The sequence below is a fragment of the Mastigoproctus giganteus genome, chromosome 8 (assembly GCF_048544385.1).
Source record: "Mastigoproctus giganteus isolate SK-2022 chromosome 8, ASM4854438v1, whole genome shotgun sequence".
Lineage (NCBI taxonomy): Eukaryota > Metazoa > Arthropoda > Arachnida > Uropygi > Thelyphonidae > Mastigoproctus > Mastigoproctus giganteus.
Window position 1 is genome coordinate 78,338,783 of NC_143582.1, and position 23,715 is coordinate 78,362,497.

Genomic DNA, 23,715 nt, shown 5'->3' on the forward strand with positions numbered 1-23,715 from the left:
CTGGGCAGGTGGAATCCTCATGCCACAGAGATCCCAGAATGAAGATGTGATCAGACCGGTCAACATCTTTACTGTGATTATCAGTCTTTTTTTGCCAATGAGAGAGAGAGGGCAGCCTGGGGATTCCCAGGGCCTGGGCCATTTCAGTTGTATGAACATGGGGTGGTAACCTGTGCTTCTAAGTTACCCATTTGAGGAGCCAATATTCTGCTGCCCAGATGAGTTTTCTGATCGTAGGTGCTGCTGCCGCCCAGATTTCAGCTGAATAAAGTGTGCGGAGTAAAAAATTGTCCTGACATATTTTGTTGCTGTAACCCTGTCTGAGACGTAATGCAAGTGTTGTTTTGCTCTCCATTTCAGGTGCGCTGCATGACTGATGAGTTTGTAAATGTGCTTGTTGGATCTGAGTTTTGTGTCAAAGACAATCCCCAAATCTAGATGATATGGAACAGTCAGGATGGAAACTCCTCTGATGTTGGGCAAGATGTTGTTATTTCTTTCTTCAGGGAGTAGAGCATGCACCTAGACTTCGCTGGGCTAATGTTAAGGCCAAATTGTTTAAGTAGCCAACTAGTGCGAGGAAGACACTGTTAATTTCCTCTGTGATTCTAGAGGGGTCTGTATTTGCTTGGATGGTGGTCAATATTTTTAAATAATCCGCATAAGACTACATCTGGTCTCTGGCTTATGAAAGTGGAGATAATGGCAGTAAAGAGGGTTCCAGAGAGGACTCCCCCTCGTGGGTACTCCTGTAGATATTTGCTTGATATAGGTTTTTTTAGAATGATGGAGTATGATAGTATGGTTGAGGAGTGATGAGAGGAAGTGCAATGCATCCCTGCCTATAGAATAGTGGTCTTCAAGCAGTTGTAGAAGGGCAAGTACCTTAATGGCATCAAAAGCTGCTTTGATGTCAAGGTATGTTATGAGGAGGTCTTCTTTTCTCTCAAATGCTGTAAGGATGCTGTGGGTGGTGGCAAGGAAATTGGTAATAGTTGACCTATTTGGTAATGAAGAATGAATTTGTGGTGAGGCATCTGGAAGTATGCGAGTTAGAGTTGGAAGAAGGGTGCTTTCTAGTAATTTCAGGACACATGAGGAATTTGAGATGGGTCTGAAGTGCTTTTCCAATGACGGTGTTCTTATTTTTGGGTGTGGCCTTACCAGATACAGTAAACCCCCGTTATTCGCGGTGGTTACGTTCCTGAGAAATGTCGCGAATACTGAGTTATGGCTCCCATAGTAATAAAGGGGTTCCATTCCAAAGTATGAAATACATAAGAAAAACTAGTCTAAAATTTTGTCTATGTATGTATTATATGTACCTTCATAATATGACTGTACATAGACAGTACATAGTGAAATGCAAGCATATAGCATTGAAATGAAAATAAGAAACAATTTAATATTAAATGTAATATTTATTAGAAATTTCAAACAAATCTTTCAATCCAGCGCCTTTGCTATAGCTAAAAAACTTATGCCAGTGCTATCACCAGTTTCGCTAAAGTGTTGATAAAGGAGTTTTGCCTTTTCGCGAATGATGAGTGAACTTAACAGAATTTTATTTTTAGTTCGGTCTTCTATCCACAGATTTTAAGCTCTTTCCATTTTTTCTAATTTAACATCATGAGTTACAGAGCAAATTTTTGAAGTAATTAGTGTGTTTTCACGGACACTACGGCGGATTTTTATTTCCGATTTTTTGATTGATCGTACCGTTGACTCATTGATTTTATAATGTTTGCCACTGAAGAGACACTTTCACCATTAGAAATTTTGTCTAATAATTCAATTTTATTCACTAATCATCACCTTCTTTGATATTTTCACATTTCCCTTGTTATTTGTAGCCATATTTTTGTACGGGTAAAAAAGAACTTGTCCACAATAAAGGCACTTTCTTCCGTTAACACACTCGAAAAAGTCTGTTTTACACAGCAAAACGGTAGATTTATCACTTTTGTAAGCATATCAATTTATAAATTCATAAATTTATTCAATTCGTAAGCATATAAATTAAAAGCAAACGACCAAACCTTCCATGACAAGCGCATAACACATACTGAACGAGGATTAGCGAGAAACATCCACGCTCGCAATTTTGTCACCCCTCTCCTCCACCCACTGAACGCTGTTTTGACTGGGAAAGATAATTTTAGCTACGCCCATGTTTTTTTATGGTGGAAAATATTCATGGCCCTTTAAAATTCACATTTTTTAAAGTTTCATTTTATATTAAATCAGTGATCGTGAATACAGATACCGCGAATAGCGGAGGTTTACTGTATACATTCCATTTATGGGGGAAGATGCTGCTTCATCTTCAATGCAGCACTGCATTGAAGATGCTAACAACGGGCTGGATGATATATGGTCCCAGCATCTCAACATGAACTGTGGTATTCCATCAGCACCCACAGCTGTAGAGGACGGGTTTGAATTCAAGGCCGTCAAAATTTGGTTCTTTGATGTGGTGATAGTTGTCAGAGAGTTCTGTTTGTCATGATTGAATATGTAGTTGAGGTTATTGCTGGATCCCATGACATCTTACAATCTTGTTATGAAGTCAATCCACCTCTGGGGGTTGAGTTGCTCTACTGCTACGATAAAGGGATGGTTGAGTTGGAGAAGACAGAGAGGTTATCAATGGGCACTTCTCTTTTTGGAATAATGTTATTAGTGGAGTCTCCCATAGGGTTCAGTGCTGGGTTCATTGTTTTTTTCTGTATTTATTAATGTTATGGATGAAGGCATATCAGCTTAATGTCTAAGTTTGTGGATGATACAAAGGTTGGCTGGGTTGTTAATCATGATAATCAGGGTATGCTACTGCAACAAGAATAGGCAAATTAGGCACATGGGCTGAGAAGTAGCAGTTGAAGTTTATTATTGAAAAATGAAAGGTACTTCACTTCGTATAGCAGTAATCCCAGATTAATGGGCCAACTGTGTGATACCACACTCAGGCTATTGGAAAATAAAAGTGACCTAGGGTAATTGTGTAGTTAGATGTGAAGTTCTCTGAGCAGTGCAGACAGGCTGTCAGGACATTTATGGGGGGTTTTATCAATGATATACAGGAATTTTTACAGCAGGGATAAGGAGGTGATTATCCCATTGCAGAAGGCAATGGTCAGGCCACACCTTGAATATTTCATACAGGTCTGAAGGCCTCATTTTAGGAGGGTGCAGAGCTACTGGAATGAGTATAGAGGAGGGCAACAAGACTGGTGAGGGGAAAAAAAGGGGGTGTGCTTAGGAAGAAAGGCTTCCTTCAGTTCTGTTAAATTGCAGTGTCTGGAGACTAGGCATCTGTACGAACATCTGATTGAGGTGTTTAAGGATTAGAATGGATTGAGTAAGCTCAGTGCTGATGGTATCCTTCCTCTTGTTCAGACTGTATACATGAGGGGGCGTAATTTCAAACTGAGATAAGATGGTTGTAGAATAGATGTGTGGAAATTTGCTTTCAGCCAGTGGGTAGTTGATTGTTGTAACACTCCTATTTGGTTTTGTAGATGTGGGTAGTTTGAATAAATTCAAATAAGAACTGGACAGATTATTATTATTGGGGTTGATATGGGAGGTGTTTTTTTTTTTTTTTGTGCTGATGCTGTATAAGGTTGATTTTTTAGATCATTTGCCACTACAAATACTAATTTTAAAATGATTTAAAAAATTTATTTCAAGGGTAAGGTCTCCTGGATGGCAATCACTGGTTAAGTTTACCCTGAGGTGTAGGTTATAGGGCATTAAGCAGGTAGATAGGGAATTAATGTCATTAACCTTTAAAGGTTAATGACATTAACCTTTTAAAGGGTATTGTAGGATTAGACAATATGAATTGTTTAAAGGGCATTGTAGGATTAGACAATACGAATATCTTAATTGTGTTGTAAGAGGATTAAAGGTTGTTAGAAGGCATGGTGGGGGTTTCTCTCCTTTTGTTGTAGCTACTTTTGAACTTATTAGTTTTATTTTTGTTTTTTATCTGTTCTAATATACTGCTTTTAAAAACAGGAAAGTTCAATCTATCTGCATGCCTGCTTCAATTAATATTTTTGGTTATATCAGTAATGATGACTTTCTTTGTAAAGTCTGGATTTGTACTATCTGTCAGTGGTCAAAACAGAGGTATTATTAAAATCCTGCTGGTCATTCTTATTCCAAGTGTAGAAAGCAATATCTGAGTTGATTATTTGGCTGTGAAGTGCTTATTTTTTCACAAACTTGCATTTCATGATTTATCTGCATACTGCCACATAAAGAAGAAAATCTGAGTTTGGATCACATCCTGTTATTCAATAGAATTTTTACTGAGAGACAGTTTCCTGATTTTAGGCAAATGACGATTGTCCTTGTCTTCCTAGCTAGGAAACGATTCCAGAAGACCCACCCTCCAACCCTTTAATTCAATTGTTCTTACAAGCTGTTTTTGCAAGATCTTGGGAAGGATGATCAATGCTCACCTTATATGATATTTAAAAGGTGATTGTCTCCTTCCCAGGACACAGTGTAGTTTCTAAAGAAACTGATACACTTTGAATCATTTAAATCAAACTAGAAACATATATTTGTGATACATTTTCAATATATCTGTGAATGCCAAATTGGCAAGCATATGACACAGCCTGATGTCCTAATATTGTCCTATCACCTGATGATTTGGCATAATACAAAACCTCCATAACTTCGATATTAGGAGTCAACTTCCTGTTTTTTTTTATTAAACATTAACTAATTGCCTATTTCATGTTTGTGTAGGATCCACACTCTCTGGCAGTTTTGCCAGGAGGAGAGAGTTCCATAATTATCTGTTCTAAGTGGCTCTCTTTTCAATAAAAATAAATTGTTATCCCAGGACAGTTTCCACCAACTGTAAACAGTGCCCTGTATGTTGATCATAGAGGGTATTTTGTCATTTGTATGTCATTTGTTTGAAGTTATTATTGTTTGTCATTTGTATGTCATTTGCTTGAAATTATTATTGTTTTTCATTTGTATATTATTAGGGTGGAGATTTTCATCCTGATCCAGAATCAAGGCTTGGGCAATATATTATCCAGGTGGTAGCAGAAGCTACCACCTGGGACTTATTTTTTGTCAAGAGAAGAGATTGTGACGAAGAAAATTTTTTGTTGGAGAAAAGACAAATTCTTGTCTTTTCTCTAACATTTCCATACTAAGGAAATGTTAGAGAAAGAAACTGATACACTTTAGCTAAGGATAAAGTGTGCAAAATGGATCATCGTTTCCATGCCATTTCTTTAGTTTCATGGGGTGTTAATCAGTGTACTGTACCTTGTGTCTACCATGCACAAAACAAGCCATTTCTCTTTGATGCAAACAGGTGTCCTTGCAGGTACCTTTTGAAATGGAAATCCCATATGGACATCCAGTTTTTGAGCCACGATGCAAAAATCTTTAACACCTGCTGGACTGTCAACCAACCCTTTGGTATTTGGATAAAAGGTATCTTAACTGATCTGGACATTATTATTTGGATACAAGGTATCTTAACTGATTTGGATATTACTGCAGATAATTTTGTCCCATCACACTCCTTCTACCCTGGAATGTTGATTATCTAATATGTGAATTCCCTCTTACGATCCAGGGGAAAGTGACACACTTCATATTTTCTTTAAGCAGCTCTTTACAGCACATTGAGCAGAACATCTCAACTTTCTGTCAGTATATATAGATGGCCCAAGGCTAGTCTTCTGTAGGATCGCATGCTGTCATCTTACCCAACATAGTATTGAATGGAATCCCACCGGAAGGTAGTATGCATAGCTGAGTTGTATGCAATAGATCTAGCCTTGGATTACATAAAACTTCACTGTTACCACAGGTATGTGGTACATACTGATTCCATAATTACATATCGGGCTTTCTTTCTCATCATTGAGGTGTAGTCTTCACTCCAGTCCCCCGTAGATTTCATTTGGGTGTCACAGTTCACTGTTAAGGTCAGAGATTTAAAGTGTGTGGGCTATGTATATGTGTAGTGTTATGTACCGTTGTTCTTATAGCCATTTAGCCGTTGGGCCCTTATTGGGACCCACGCTTGGCCTCGTGATGGCAGACCAGGTACCCAGTAGCCCTATATATTTTACTCTGGCAGGCCCTGCCACCTAGTTTCAGTGGCTAGGGCCTATGTTAAAAAAAAAAAAAAAAAATAGTGGGGGGGGGTGAGCACTAGGAGTGGAAAAGCCAAATGGATTATAAACGATGTAATTTGGAAGAATTATACTTTGGAACTTGTGTGGGGTGTACGCTATTGTAGAGTAGGCGAGGGAGACTGAAGACTGGTGGGTGAGAGGTAGAAATATGGGGATGATAGAGAAGGCGACCAATATGGTCAGTGAGACTGGCCCAGGCCCCACCAGGAGGAAAGAGGGGAAGGCAGGGGTAAATAAAACATTCTTCCCCCCCAGGGAACAGGAGTAAAGGCACTATGCAAGGGAGTGTGGATCAGATCGCCCATGTGGTGTGCTAGGGGCAAACCACTTCATGTCATCATCAGTTGGTTAACATCTGGTCCTGGTAGGTGTTTGGGTCTGTTGTGATGAGGTCAATGTCATGTTGGTTCGAGTCCATCAGTGTCAGGTCTGACTGTGCTGTCCATCTGCCGTCCGTCATGCTCCAGTGGTTGATATCAAATCGTTCATGATCTTGAGCACCTATTAGTGTCAAGTCCAGGTGGATGCCAAGTCTGGTAGTATTGTCATACATAGGGCTTATGTCCATTCCAGTGAAGTTGTCACATTTATGGGGGTATGTCTGTGGCATTCCATGACAGTAAGTGTCCTCCACCTCGTGAAGAGCTCCTGGGCGAAGTCGGAGAATGCCAAATATTCCTCCCTTGTGTCTAGCAGGTGGTGTTCCTGTCTCTGAGTAACAAGGTCAGTATTGTTATCAGAATGTTGTTTGTTTGTTATTTGGCTTTTAGGAGCATTAACAACTAAGGCCATATTGCTCCTGGGATATGTGGTGATCATTCCCTGACCTTTCCACATCCTCCGTATTTGGTGGTAATGGGCTTGAACCTTGGTCTAATCAAGAAGCTTGTGCTGCGCACTGCTGCTCTTGCCCACCTGGCTATGAAAGCGCCCAGGATGTTGTGGAGGTTGTCATAGAGCTGGCAGTCATACATGTGGTGCTGCCAGCTCTCTATGCCTCCGAAAACGCAGGAAGGTTCTTCTTCTTCTATCTCAAGGAGGGACAGCTTGGCGTTGATTGCTCTGTGCTCTGTTAAAAGTTATGTTGGCCACAGTCCTAGTGAGAATCAGCTCGGTGCCTTAGGGAAGATCTGGCCGACGTCAGGCACAAATTTCCTAGTAATTTCTCCAATGTGGAAGTGATTCCATTGTTCTTGCCACACTTGCACCTGCTAAGCTTGGAGCCTTCTCTTTTCTGCAGTGCAATCATTTGCTGGGTTCATAGTGTAACTGAGGCAGGTTTTGCTGGTACCCTTGGCTAGGTGGTGCATGAGTCCCATGAGTCCCTTGTGCCCTGTCTCCAAATCCAATAGGACTATGCCTGTAAGGATCTGCAGGGCATGTGTGCTTACTGTGCTGCACGCATGGGTGATGGTGAGGAGAATCGTTCTTTGAGCGGAGTCAATAATTCTTTTGTTGACGGCAGATGTGGCCTTGTTGTACCACGCGCCAGCAGCATAGGTGATTATGGGTGTGAAAACTGCTTTGTAAAAAAGATGGAGAGTTCACTAGCCAAGACCCCAGTCCTGTCTGTCCACCCTAGGGATAAGTTTAGTGTAAGCTCTGATTTCAACCCTTGTATATTTGAGGTGATCTTGGAAGGAAAGGTTCTGATCCCATATGACTCCTAGGTACTTGAGCTGCTTGGTGAATTTTATTGTTGCTTGGTTGATTTTTATATGGGGAGGTAGCCAGATGTCTAGCTTTCCCTTCAGCAGGATTGTGTTGGCATTTGCCGGGGAAATATTTAGTTGATTCTTTTATGCCAATTCTTGCAGTGTGTTCTGGGTTTGGTTGGCTTTCCAGCTGGGCTCTGGAGTTTGCAGTCACTGTGAGTATGAGGTCATGACAAAGGTCTGGGATCGTACTTCACTGAGGTCCAGGGCCAGGAAAGCATCCAGGACCACATTCCATAGTAGCGGGCCCAGGACCGAACCCTGTGGACAATCCCTGTAGACGGTCCTAGTGAGTGCCTGGAAGGGGACATTGACGGCGATTGATCTGTCAGTAAGGTAGTTCTTGACTGTGCGGTAGAGAATTTCTGGGACCCCCCAAGGTCTGGAGCTTTGCCAGGACACTCAGCCACCATAGGGAGTCTAATGCTCCTTCAAAGTCCACAGAGATCACTAGAAGGTACAGTCTGTCCTTGTATAGCATGCTAGTTGTGTTCCTAGAAACCCTCGTGCAATGCAAAATCGTGCAATATAAACAACAGGCCCTATGTGAAAAGTGGGGTTAGGTGCCGACCACCCAAGATTGAACACACATTTGGAACCAAAACATTACCAAACACAATAAATGATCGGGTAATTTTAATCGTTATAAAATACGTAATAAAAAATATAATATATATTTTTATTATAATATAATAAAAAATAAATATTTTTTATTATATTATAATAAAGTATTTTTAGTATTTTTTAATACTAAAAAAGTATTTTTTACGAATAAAATACGTATTTTATTCGTAAAAAATTTATTATATTAAATAAAATAGTCGTAATAAAATACGTATTTTATAATACGTAAGTATAAATTATAATACGTAAGTTGTAATAAAATGCTTACGCATTTTATTACGACTATTACGTAATAAAATATTGCTAATGCTTTTGCTTCTATCGTAAGCAAACTTGTTTTTTGTTTGATTTTCTATCCAAACAGATGACAACCATTCAGTCTCTTCCAATTCTTGTGTCTTAATCTAATGGATTTTAATTACACTTAGAGTTGTTCCTGCTATCAAAGTTGTTTTTATTTTCTCTGCATTCTTTGTAATTCTCGGCATTGCCTCATTTAGGTCTGTAGCACGTGCAATATCACATGGTCTTTCATTTCGCTCAAAGCGTTTCACAATTTCATATTTTTTCTCTATCGACAGAGGCGGACTAGCCATAAGCCTTACCCGGGAAATCCCGGTGGGCCAGAAGCCGGTGTGATTTTGGCCATAAACCATAGTATGAGGCCACTATAAATTTTCCTGGGTAAGAATTTTTGACCCAGTCCGCCTCTGTTTATCGATATTGCTTTTTTTTTTTACTCTCTCTGAATCTGCAGTGTCTTCGCCAGGACGCTTCCTTTTCACACCTTTTAAGTATTTTACTAATTTTTAGGGAATAAAGCACAATTACAAAACCAGGAGGCACGCTTAATACACATAAACAAAACTGCGTGCGCGTATAGCAACTGAATAAACAACACCGTAAAGGCCGAGATACACTATTAACACCCCACATTTTACTAAAGCACATTTCTGGGGGGTTACTTCCATAAAACAATAAAAACAATTTCCAGTTTCGTTTCTGCTAGTGGAATCTGTTATAAACTGGTAGTAAACTCGATCTAATTGCATTTGTGATTATATCGATAGCTGGAATTGTGTTGGTTTTTACGTTATTATGGTGAAATGTGTTTCCCCTTCACTGATATAAAACACATAAATACATTTTCAGAATCTTCTTCATTCCTATCGTGTTGCGTTCGACTGCCATTTCTTGTAAACACAAAGGCGAATCGTGCATAAGCGAATTCGGTTCGTGTAATGTAAACACGTGTTATACGAGGACCGACTGTACTTCTTGTCACATTCATTGGCTAGGATTCAGCAAATGCTGGAGGGCATCCATGGCAGAGGATCCCGTCTTGAAACCAAATTGGTTAGGAAATCAAGCCTGCTACATTGTAATCCTGTTGGAGTCGGTAGTATAGTAAGTGCTCGAAGAGCTTGCTGACCACTGAAAGCAAGGCTATTATATGATATGAGTCGAGGAGATCTTGGGGGTTTTGGATTCTTCAGTTATAAGTTTAACCTATGCTGTTTTCCAAAGCAGTTGGAAGCAGATGATCTTTCTGAAGGTGGGTGTTGAATAAGTTGAGGAGTAGATCGGAAGAGATCTCCACGGTCTTTTTCACTATTTCGGGTTCGAGTAGGTCTGGTCCTGGGCATTTGTTCCCTTTGATGTGTGCTGTAGCATTGATGAATTCCTCCCTGCTGAAGGGCAGTTCAGTTGTCTGAGTTCGGTAGTCCTCATTTTCTTGGCATATAAGCAGTCACTCACTGGTTGTTGGGTCTGCTTCCAGCTTGAAGTCTGTGTTTAGGATGTTGATTACTGAGTGCTCCCAGGTTGTTTCAGATCGCCATTTGATAGTCTTGTTGCCATGTTGACTTTGCCCCTGGGGAATTTGTTAGTGGTAATTTTGTACACCATCCCGCAGGGATCGTTGTTGCCCATTGTTGAGACCATTTGTTCCCAAGACTCCTGTTTACTTTTACACATTTGTGCCGTATATGCATTCCTGGCTTCCCTATATTGCTGATGGAGGGCCTCAACCTCCACAGCTGGGCAGGTTTTTCTGGTCCTCTGAAAGGCTTTGCTTCACATTTGGGTTTCATTTCTCAGCCATTGTAGGTTCTAGTTCCACCAGGGCATGGCTCCTGGGGTTGGATTCCTCCTAGGTATGGCAAGGTCGCTGGCTTGCATGATCAGTGCAGTTGTCTTCATTTGGAGCTGGTTTGGGGTCTCAGTGGTTTGAAGTTCCTCTTGGTGCTCCTGCACTGCAGCAGTCAGGGTGGTTCAAAAGAGTTCCCTGTTGGATTTCTTGATAGAGTATCTGTGCAGCATTTGTCTAGGTGCTCTGTTGAATGAGTGGATAAGCTGGAATGTCAGGGCTCGATGATAGGAGGTGGTCCAAGCATCCCGGGCCCTCCATCCTGTTATTTTATTTTCTATGTTTTTGGTGGCCATAGAGACATCGATGGTTGCCTCCCACAGCATGTTGCAGAATGTCGGCAGGTTGTTGGAGGTTTAGGATTGCGAGTGGGACATTTGCCAGGAACTGGCCATTCTGGGTTCCTGATGGTCAGTTGTGTGACTATGCCACACTGGTGACCTGCGATTAACGTCTGCTCTGATAATTATTTTGGCACTTGGAAGAGTGTCCAGAACAGAGTGGAGGTACTGAACTACAAATGCGATATCCTCTTCTGGGCGGCAATATAAGGCCACCACGTAGAAGTCTCCCAGGGCGCAAGCAGCCCAGGCTGTGCACAGGTGTGTTACTCTTGTTACTGTAATGTGTGAGTTTCTCACCACAACAGCAGCCCAGGGGGTGTCATTTTCTGTCTGGATAATTTTATAGGTTAGTGGGTATCGTTTAACCACCTTCATATGTGTGTATAGTTCTTGCAGAATTAGTGCATCAATATTTTCTTTCTGTGCTTTCAGTCTGACCTGATCGATCACTGCCTTGGCTCTCTGAGTGTTGATTTGTAAGAATCTAAGGGGCATCCCCATAGTTTAGTCTTGTTTAGTGCAAACTCTTCACTTTAAGGTACATTTGGGCATTTATCATCTCTAATCGAGTGTGTGGGGTCCATTTTTTGACTCTTTCCGTTGGTGCAGTTTGGTTGGGTATTTTTTGTTTAGGTCATATTTTTGTATGCTGTAGTTATGACTCAGAGAAGAGTCATAACTACAGCATACAAACTGTGCCACTGTTCTCTGAACAGTGGGCACAGTCTGGGTTCAGGTGTGGATCGTGTGACCAAATTTACAGCACCTGAAACACTTGGGCACAGACACATGCTCCCAGAAGTGGTGGCTGCCCAAGTTAACAAATATTCTAGCCTGGCTGTTTAATACTGCCATGCCTCTGGTGCTAATTCTGTTACCCAGTTATGACTTTTATCTTTAGTCATGGTGTAATATTTGGGTGAGTAAGGTCTGTGCATCCTGAATATTATTTTTTTTAAGTTCCTCTCGTAGACTTCTTCGACCAGTTGTTCTGGAGTGAGGTCCATGTCTAGGTTAAATTTGATTATTGATGGGCCCCTTCCACTTGTTAAGTCCCAGTTCGGGTATTTTAGGATTGCTTATAATTTTCTGTGCTTCTTTGGTTTTAGTCTCTATTATTGTGCTCACACTCCTGGTCTTTCGGACTGATTTTATTCTGGTAGTTTTGAACTCTTCACCCAATTTACTCATTACTTTGGTTTTTAGCTCTTCACTTGATTTGTTCTTGTCCATGGATGTTGGCCGTAGAACAACCAGGTTGGGTTGTATCAGTAAGGTTTTCCTTTTGGTAGCAGGTGCAGTCCTCAGCGCTTTTGCATATGAGGGAGCATGCTGTAGCATTTGGTTTGCTCCCCCAGACTGGAAGGCCTCGAGCTTAGCTTTGGCCCACTCGCGGTCAAGGTTTGTCTGTTGCAGGATTGTCTCGTGTTTCATCCAAATAGTCACAATTTTATCATGAAGTCCCATCGTAATCCTGTTGCTATGGAGGGTCATTGGGGGGCAATGACCCTCCTGTGCACGAGTACTGCATCACCAGTCTAAGAGTTTTTCCTATTTACTAGATTGTCCTTGTTTTGTTCATTCAAAATGTTTACAGTTTACCTATACACTCCAGAATCCTATACACTTAGGCAGATTTCACATGATAGTGATAATGTTTGACTTTTTTAAATGTCTACAATCTGTGAATTTATATACTTACATTTAAAAAATTAATTTTAGTTTATAAAACTTTACTTTTATCCACTATTTTAAATGTTTTGTATTCTGATGATGTAATCTATTTATATGTTACCAAAAATGAACATCTTGATTTAGCACATTATTTTTATTGTGTATTGGCAGCTTAGGCTGCCAATACACAATAAAAAACAAACCACAAACCGAAAAACTTTACTGTTCTTTCAGAATTGCACATGATGTGAGATGGCATAATGGCGTTTTTAATGAATGAAATTGATTATTGAAATCTCTCGATTACTAATCATTGTTGGCTCATAAAATTTAATTTTTAATTTTTAGTCAGTTTTATATAAATGAAATTTCTTGAGCAGACTTTTTTTTTATTAAAATATTTGTCTTAAAAGTCTGTAGCCCTTGTATTGTCACTACATACATTACCTTTTAAGCTACATTTTGCTATCCTGCTGTTGGGAGAAAATTTTTGTGTTTCTTGTGTGTTAATAAAGCATTTCCAAACCCATGTTTATGTAATTTTTTTTTTGTTTTCTTGGTTCATAGAACATTCCCTCTACTCACCCAGTGTATTACTCTTATTTTCTGGACATCCTGTATCCTTTTGTCTTAATTGCTGAGGTCTTGTGAAATGCTGGATGAGGTGTCATGAATTAATTGAATTGTTTCTTTGATTACTTAATGCATCACACTCCAAGAGACAAGATTCTTCATCCAGCAATATGAAATCCTTCACTAGGATTATACCTGTTGTTTAGTGATTTGTTTGAAAGTAAAAACCTAGATAGCATCTTAGAAGATGATCCAATTCTTTGGATCCAACTTGTCATCAATGTCTGGTTAAAAACCTAGATAGCATCTTAGAAGATAATCCAATTCTTTGGATCCAACTGTTGTTTTCAACCAGACAGTGATGTTCCTGAAAACTAGATCTGGGTTAATAAAAGGCAATGCCAATCATTTCCTTGTGGTACAGAGTACAGTAATACCCCGACTTACGCTACCCCGACTTACGCGAACTCGGAGTTACGCGGTTCTTGATTTTTTTCGTTTGGCAACGCTGCCGCCCACTATCTTCAAGGTCGTTTTTCATATGTTATCGATATACGGTGCCACGGCGGAGAATGAGAGCGAAAGATGAACAAAATTCAACTTTGCTGCTTTTATGTTTTTTATATCAGTGAAGGGGAAACACATTTCACCATAATAACGTAAAAACCAACACAATTCCAGCTATCGGTATAATCGCAAATGCAATTAGATCGAGTTTACTACCAGTTTATAACAGATTTCACTAGCAGAAACGCAACTGGATTTTTATTGTTTTATGGTAGTAACCCCTAGAAATGTGAGGTGTTAATAGTGTATCTCTGCCTTTATGGTGTTGTTTATTCAGTTGCTACATGCGCGCAGCTTTGTTTATGCGTATCAAGCGTGCCTCCTCGTTTTGTAATTGTGCTTTATTCCCTAAAAATGAGTAAAATACTTAATTAAAAGGTGTGAAAAGGAAGCGTCCTGGTGAAGACACTGCAGATTCAGAGAGAAAAAGAAAAGCAATTATCGATAAACAGAGGCGGACTGGGTCAAAAATTCTTACCCGGGAAAATTTATAGTGGCGTCATACTATGGTTTATGGCCAAAATCACACTGGCCCACCGGGGTTTCCCCGGTAAGGCTTATGGCCAGTCCACTTCTGTCGATAGAGAAAAAATATGAAATTGTGAAACGCTTTGAGCGAAATGAAAGACCATGTGATATTGCACGTGCTACAGGCCTAAATGAAGCAACGGCGAAAAGCACATGACAATTGCAAACTTGACAGGTTGAAAATTGAAAAGAGCTCAATTGTAAAGGGCTTAAAAATTTTAGAAAACATAGACTCCAACGAAGGACGCGTTATAGCTACAAAGCAAGGAAAAAAAAATTATTAGCTTGCTACGAAGAAATTCTGCGTGAAAAAAAGAAGGCGCTGTGTCGTCAGACGAATTTGTTAGATTTTATGAAGCCATCGACATCGAAATAACTTTTTTACGTAAGTCATTTGTTTTTTTTAATACATATTTTGTATTAATATGTATAAAGAACTGCAATTTTATTAATATTTTTCTTCTAAACTAGTGTTTTTGTTAGTCCTTGGTCCCAATTAAGCAAAATTTATATGTATTTATATGCAAAGTTGTACCCCGACTTACGCGAATTCGACTTACGCGATTTTCGTCGGACCCACCTATCGCGTAACTTCGGGGTATTACTGTACTGAAAATTTTTAGATTTTGGTCTGCCTACATTGTAATTTTGTCCATGTTTTCAGTTTCTGGGCATTCTTTGGTAGTAAAGTGGATTTGTCACTTGTTATTTGTTTAGAAAGTTCTGGGTATGACATTGAGCCTAGAGAAATTCTTAAAGCCCTTTAAAATATGGGATGTAATTTGCCAATCTCAGGTAAAGAAAAGGATGTATGGTATTTTCCAGTGAGTTGTTCCACATTTTTATTTTTCTGTTGTGTAGATTGGCCTGTGCATATACCTTTGTGCAGACATAATAAAAGATAATGAGCTGGAATATCATATGACTGAAGTAGTCAGTACCTCTCCAAACAACCAGCCAATGTTTTTGACAGTTGTAACCCCCCCCCCCCCACACAAAAATTCTTTGCTGTTTTCTTTTTTTGTTAACAAAAAGTGGTCTTTAATAGTGATTTAAGCTGAGTAAACCTGCCCTGTTTAAAATGAAACCATTGTAAAATTTGCACTGGAATATGAGCTAAAAGCATATTCTGTTGAAAAACAGAATGTTTCTAGCCATATCTTAACAAGTGGATGGTAAAAGTAATTTTATGATATAATAATTAGATTATATAATTATAATCTCTTATCTGTATAAAGTCATTTTTAGTAGGAAAATGCGACATTCTGCCCTCCTTTCAGATAAATGTAACGAATTCCAGAAAGAAAACTGTTAAGCTGACAAACCTATTACATGAACACAGTTAAGGAGATTCTGCTCTCTGTCTCAGCTACATGTTAGGTCTGATGGCCTGTTTTCTCTGAATATTCATTAATTTTGAATACGAAGTTTAACTGAGATATGTAATTTCTTTTTTCTCTTTCTGTGCATCTAGCTTTGGTATCACTCCGACAATGAAAAAGTTGTATCATAAAGGAATAATGAGGACTAAAGTAGATGACTGTCAGTTTGTTTGTATCACTCAAGCTGATTATTATCACATCCTTCATCAGGGAGAGGAGAATATCAAAAAACATGAAGAGAATGGAGAAGTTGTACTGGTAACAGAACATCGGGTAATAGACGGTGGAACTAGAAGAGGATATGTGGTAATCAGAGTGAGTAATATATTTGTTGTCTTTATTATATTTTTAAACTTTGTAACCAGGATCAAGAGCAAAAATGATGTCTTGATGTTAGCAGTGGGACACATTAAGAAGGAGCAAGATGCTGTTCATATTGTTAAATCTTTGTTATAAAATGAACTAAAAGTAACTGGGATAAAATTAACTAAAAGTAACTGGGGGGTAGCTGTTGTTTCACATTATGTTCTGGTGGCACTTGAATTCAGAGTTCAGTAGCTGTCCAACTACCAGCATGACTATCCCACAGTTATTGTTGCATGGAATGGGAATGACATTCAGCATACTATGCACACTAGTAGTTTTGCAGTTCTCTTAACATCATGGCAGGTATTCCTTTCTCGGTTTGTTATATATAAAATGTATGTTTGTTACATACAAAATCATCCAGCTCACTGCCAATGTTTACTTTACCTACATCATTCTCCTTCCTGAATAACTCCTCATGCGTGAATGTAGATGCAAAATACTCGTTTAGATTGTTAGCCACCTGAGCAGGATCCTCAACTGTTAAACCATCAATATCCAGTGGACCAATCTGATTCATCCCTTTCCTTCTTGAGTTTAAATATGTAAAGAACTCTTTTCTGTTTTTCTTTGCATCCTTTGCCAAGGATTTTTCGTAGTCTGCCTTTGCCTGCCTAATCTCCTTTGTGACTTGGTTACAGACCAACTTATATCTCTCATAGGCTTCCATGTCACCCATTAATTTGTATGTATCCCATGCATTTTTCTTCTCTGCCACATGTCTCATTAGTTCATCTGACAACCATTTAGGCCTAAACCTTGAACAATATTTCTTAGTTGGTATGTAAAGCCTGGTAGCCTCCAAGATTAGTTCCTTGAATGCTTCCCATTTTGAGTTTGCTGTTGGTAACATCATCAGTTGGTCCCACTGTATAGAATTTAAATACTGTCTCAGACCATCATAGTCGCCTTTACGAAAACAAAAACCCTTCCCTTTACCTCTGATGGTAGTTACCTCCTTGAGTAAATCCCACTTCAACACACTGTGATCACTGCCACCTAGTGGTTCATTTATCTGCAGATTCTTAATGCATGAAGAATCACTACTGATAATCAGATCAAGAGTATTGCTCCTTCTTGTTGCCTCACGAACATGCTGATGTAGAAAACAATTATCCAATAAATCCACAAAAGCCTTGCTAGTGTGTGAGTGACCAACCCACAAATTCCAGTCAATATCTGGGAAATTAAAATCCCCCATTATAAGACTCTCTGATTTACTGGCCCACTCTATTTCCCTGTACAATATCTTATTATACTCATCAGAGTCATTAGGCCTATAGCACACTCCTACTCTCAATTTTGATTTCCCTATGCTTATGTCACACCAAACTGACTCGACACTGCCCTGTCCATCGGTGTCGACTGGCTTCACTTCCTTGGACTTTATGTGTTTCTTAATTAATAGCATAACCCCATCCTCCCCTCCTGTCCTGTCTATCCTTTCTATACACATTGTATTCCCCAAATTCCAGTTCCGCATTACTTATATCTGTGTGACACCACGTCTCTGATATCCCAACAATATCTGCCTTTGATGATTTGAGCAATACCTCAAATTCATCAAATTTATTTACCAAACTCCAAGCATTGGTGTACATGCAGGTATACATGCACCTGTTTCTATTCTTAGGTACCCTAACACAACCCACGTGTTTACTTGTACCACAATGACTCCCAGCAGTCTCTGAAATATCCTGCATCTTGTTTTTCAGGCTTCTGCTCATTTCAATAGAAGCAGTGCAAGAATCACTTCCACCTCTGCAGTGGCTACTGTTAATCTATTAGTCCTTGTATCCCCCCAACTAGCAGTTTTCTGACCCACATAACACTGCCTCGACAGCATCAGCAAAAATTCTTGCACCCTTTCTATTTAAGTATATCCCATCCCTGTAGAAGCAATCTCTCCTGTTAACAAGTACAGTCCAGGCTGAAAAAAATTCTACCCCTTCAGCCTTGCACAATCCCTCCAGGGCCGAATTGATCGAAAAGGCTCTCATCATATACTCCCTCCTATCGTGTCTGGGCAGAATTGCAGACACTTTCAAATTCAACCCTAATTCACGGCTTTTTTTCAACATTGACCTGTACTTGCTAAGTAATTCCGCCGGTCTCCTAATCTTAATATCATTAGTGCCAACGTGTACAACTATATCACCTTTTGTGCCCTTAAAAGATATCCGCTCTACAACGTCATCAACCTTTGTCCCTGGCAGACATACCCTGGTCCTATTCCACCTATCCTTTTTACAAAGCATGTTCCCCGTTTCCCTGACAATAGTCACCAACAACTACTAGTTCCTGTGGGACCAGCGCATTCTGCCTAGGGGGCTGCCTCTGTGTTGCCTGATGACCAAGTGCAAGCTCTGGCATTGATGTGGGCAGCTGAGAGCTTGATGGGCCCCTCAATTTATTTCCTTCGAGGGCATCCACCCTCGAAGGAAATAAATAAAGGCCCATAACAATGCTGAGTTGTCGCCTGATTTCCTTGCACTCCTTACATCGTGCACACACAAAGACATCCCCCTTGGCAGTATCATGTCCCGTACCCGACTGCTCCGCAAACATCAAGCAAACAGTGCATTTTAAAAGACTGTGATTCAGAGGGCAACTGCCCCCCTCAGTTCTCCCCTGAACCACAGCACTCCCATTAGCTTGAGCCTTTTGCTTTTCTGCTCTGGTCAGAGTCATGATTCCGATTTAATTCAATAAAATTTCAAAACAAAAATTAAATCCTTAAGTTATATCCCAAAACAGTTATGTTATATATATATTTTCTTCGGTATCTAGTGTTTTCTACGAGTTCCCTTTATACAACTTCCGTATCACGTGTACCACTATAGTTATGTATTAATTATTTGTTACGATTAAGTCGTTATATATATGTAGAGTTAAAAATACAATTTAATTGACAATAAAGTTTATCAAGATTAATAGATTTACTGATTAATTGACAATATTATATTATGCACTATACTACACTAAGCTTATGTATTGCGTAAAAATGGCGGGAATTCTCGAACGGTACTTCTACGAACTCGTAAGTATTGATTAGCTTCCAAATCTCGCTATCTCAATTTAGAATAAACTAAGATAATTTGATATAGCAATTGGTTAATAAATCGACTAAATTTAGTTAAAAAAATGACCTCTCGTTCAATATGTAACACGTGGATTTGATACCGTTACCGATACTAAGTAATACCTACAAAATCTCTGTCTAAGTTAAACTTTAAACTAAGTATCGTAACTAGGACTATAAAGCTACTCTAGAAAATAAGTTAATATGACAATTTAAGCTAATAAATCAGGAAAAACTTCTCTGTTCCAAGAGCTTCAAGGAGCTTCGTCCGCACAGGCTAACCTCACACCGAACTCGTGCGAGGTTAGCCTGTGCGACCACCTCGCACAGATGCTGAATAAGCTTGCTTTCTTGCATCATATGCCTCTACTAATGCTAATGCTAATATCACTGAAGCCTATTCTATCCATCACTTTTCCACAACACGCCAGTGAAACAAGTACCTATAGCCACAAACAGGTTATGCTCATTTGTGATTGTTCTCTTGATTTGTCAACAACATGCATTGCTGATGAAGACAGGTAGACCTCATGTTTTCTGATAATCAGGTGCATTTTCAATAAGCCTGGTTTCCTTTTGGTTTTTAATTAAGTTTTTTTATTTCAAATACATAATTATGTTATTTTTATATATTACTGACCTAATGAATTTAACAATAAACACTTAAAAGCCAGCATTAGGTAGCTCTGGTCTTGTTTAGCCTAAGTATAATGATCATATGCTAGTATATGTTCACAATATGATGCTGGTATGTACTTACAACATTTAGGCAACTTGAAGGGGGCATCCAAGTGTGATTACTGCATTATGGGCAACTTCAGTCCACTTCTTATAGATTGAAAATTGTGGATAGGCAATCATCCAAATTTTTGAGGCATGTGTATGGTTGTTCTTTCGGCTAAGGTAACGAAAGCCTGCACGAGAAGCATGCAAAAGTTCGATGAAATTTACCGGTAAAAGTACTTTGCCGTAACGGCATTTGTATTGTTGCTCGCTCGGTAAACAAACAGACGGTGGGTGTTATCTGTCTGGAGTAGAAGTTGAATCCCACGGGAGATTGAAACCCTCCCGAAGTGGGGGGGGGTTAACCTGATCTTTTTTACTTTAGGATCACTAATTGAATTAACTAAGTGAATCACGAACAGAGTCATATTGGAAGATCTGGCATTGTAAAAAATGTTCGTAACGTAGTTTAACCGGTAAACTTTTCCTAAGTTTGCTGTGCTTCAAGTGTGAGCTTCCTTTGCCTTTTTTTTTACTCTTAATAAACAATTTATCCATAGTCCACCAGTGATTCTAAAGAAAAAAGGTCAGGCTACACCCTCCACTTAGGGAGGGTTTCAATCTCCCATGGGATTAAATTTCTACTCCTGTCCGATAACATCCACCGTCTGTTTACTGAGTGAGCAAGAGTACAAATGCCGTTACGGCAAAGTACTTTTACTGGTTAATTTCAACAAACTTTTTCATGATTTTCGTGCAGGCTTTCTTTACCTTCGCCATTATTTCTAATAGGTATGAAAAGTCTAGTAGCTTCCGCGATGCTTCCCACTTAGAATTTGCTATTGGTTCAGTTGGTCCCACTGTACAGAATTTAAAAACTGTCTGAGACCAATGTAGTCACCTCATGCTGCACTCATTGTTATCGATGTCACAGGCACATTTAACCTGCTTTGGTGGGAAAGTATTCTCTGTCGTCTTCAACACACCTAAGTACCCATTAACCAACATCGATAACAATGGCAAGAGAGCACTTACCCGGACTAATGGACAACTTCACAAGAAGTTGGTGTATGGTATCATCCACAGAGAAATCTGGCTTGAAGCAAAACTGTCGGGAGGATGTTATTAGTGGAGTCCCTCAGGATTCAGTATTGGGTCCATTATTGTTTTCTGTATTTATAAATGATATTGATGATGGTATATCAAGCTTAATGTCCAAGTTTGCAGACGATACGAAAGTTGGCAGGGTTGTCAAGGACACTACTGACACTATGCTACTGCAACAGGATCTGGAAAGGTTGAGTAGATGGGATGAGAGGTGGCAAATGAAGTTTAACATTGACAAATGTAAAGTACTACATATGGGAAACAGCAACCCCAGGGCAACGTATCAACTCTATGGTACTACACTGACAGTGGTAAAGAATGAAAGGGACCTGGGGGTGGTTGTGCAGGCAGATATGAAGTTTTCTGAGCAGTGCGGATGGGTGCAAGAGTAGCTCATGGTGTATTGTCGATGATATATAGGAATTTTTTTAGCAGGGATAAGGAGGTGATTATTCCCTTGTATAAGACAATGGTCAGGCCATACCTAGAGTACTGTTTACAGGTCTGGAGGCCTCATTTCAAGAAGGATGTAGAGATGCTGGAACAAGTAAAGAGAAGGGCAAGAAGATTAATGAATGGAACAAAGGGGGTGCTCTTACGAAGAAAGGCTTAAGTTTTGCAAATTACAATGTCTGGAGACTAGGCACCAGCGAGGTGATCTGATAGAGGTGTATAAAGCCTTGAATGGTTTGAGCATGCTCAATGTTGATAGAATTCTTCTTCTTGCTCAGAATAATCACCTGAGAGGGCATAAATTCAAATTGAGGAAAGACAGATGTAGGATAGACGTGCGGAAATTTTCCTTTAGCCAGCGGGTGGTTGGTTGGTGGAACAGATTTCCATCCCTTGTCGTGGAAGTTGATAGCCTAAATAAGTTTAAGGCTCAGCTGGACAGGTATTTCAAACGAACAGAGGGGTGAAGTGGAAGTGGTTATTTTTTATTTATTTATTATTTTATTTTATTTTATTATTTTTTTTTTTGGCTGATGCTGCATAAGCTTGCTTTCTTGCATCAAATGCCTCTACTTATGCTAATGCTAATCCTCTATAACTCTATAAAATGATACCCGAGCAAAAGAATTGTCATGGTCATGCAGCAGCTCTCCAGACCTGTCACTCTAGGTTGCCCTCAAGTCTCACTCCTAGGACTGTTATCCTTGACAAGTTCCTCGAGATGGACCTTGGTTGTGCTGTAGCCTTGCCCTTGCCGGCAACCTTGTTCTTATCTTCCTTGAAGATGCGTGGGCCAAGCTTTAATGTCGGGCAAATGATGGCCTAAATCAGCTTCACCAGTGGGCCACCCTTCGTAGACTTGTTACATCTGGTGAGGTCAAAGTCAATTCTCCCGTAAGGCTCCCTTAATCTTGGCTGGCCCACCGCCATTAAGATCACAAGAACCTCTATTAAAATGTACTCTGAAATTAAATAGATCAGGATAATCATAGATGCAAAACAAACTTTTCTTCCTAATCTTAACTATCTGGCATCCAGATTAAAAACTATGTAGTGATGATCACTGACATCTGCCCTGTGGACTGGAGCCTCAAGCAGAGAGTGTTGCATATCATCTATAAGGCTGTTGTTATCCCCATTATCTGCTATGGATTTTTACACCAGCATTTGATGTAAAAAAAAAAAAAAAAAAAAAAAGCCACTCTTGCTCACAATAGAGACGAACTGCATTCCATACAATGGATAGTCCTACTTACTATGACAAGGACATGCCACACTGTAAGCATTTTAGCATCTCAAGTTCTTGCAGGTCCCCCCCCCCCCAAAAGTCCATCCGGATGTTGTCAGGCATGGGCTTAAGGAGAAACCTTTCCCACAGAAGTATTTGAGATCACTGTGGACTTTCCAGATGACCAAAAACGTGAAAGCAGGAGAATTGCAGAAAAAATATCTGCCATAGAATGAGACTAGTAAAGGCACTATTATTAAAAAGTTCCTCTCTGGAGTCACCATCACTAGCATTAGCATTAGTAGAGGCATTTGATGCAAGAAAGCAAGCTTATGCAGCATCAGCCAAAAGGAAAAAAAAAAAAAAAAACCACTTCCACTTCAAACCTCTGTTCATTCAAAATACCTGTGCAGCTGAGCCTGAAACTTATTTAGGCTATCAACTTCCATGAGAAGGGATGGAAGTCTGTTCCACCAACCAACCACCTGCTGGCTAAAGGCAAATTTCCACCCGTGTATCCTACATCTGTCTTTCCTTAACTTGAATTTATGCCCTCTCAGGTGATTATTCTGAGCGAGAGGAAGAATCCCATTAGCATTGAGCATGCTCAAACCATTCAAGGCTTTATACACCTCTAACAGATCACCTCGCTGGTGCCTAGTCTCCAGACACTGTAATTTGCAAAACTTCAGCCTTTCTTCGTAAGAGCACCCCTTTGTTCCATTCACTAATCTTGTTGCCCTTCTCTGTACTCGTTCCAGCAGCTCTACATCCTTCTTGAAATGAGGCCTCCAGACCTGTATACAGTACTCTAGGTGTGGCCTGACCCTTGCCTTATACAAGGGAATAATCATCTCCTTATCCCTGCTAGAAAAATTCCTATATATCATTGACAATACACCATGAACTTCTTGCTGCCCGTCTGCACTGCTCAGAGAACTTCATATCTGCCTGCACAACCACCCCCAAGTCCCTTTCATTCTCTACCACTGTCAGTGTAGTACCACAGAGT

General features: G+C 39.7%; 1 protein-coding gene across 2 annotated transcripts in view; it reads left to right on the forward strand.

Annotated features, from left to right (window-relative positions):
* Positions 1-23,715, forward strand: part of LOC150081655 (rap guanine nucleotide exchange factor 2-like) — a 900,618-nt gene that overhangs the window by 543,637 nt on the left and 333,266 nt on the right. For both annotated transcript variants that reach the window (XM_090380578.1, XM_090380579.1), the window contains exon 7: positions 15,837-16,059. In XM_090380578.1, coding sequence (XP_090236704.1) covers positions 15,837-16,059 — 223 coding nt within the window. The remainder of the gene's footprint in view (positions 1-15,836; positions 16,060-23,715) is intronic.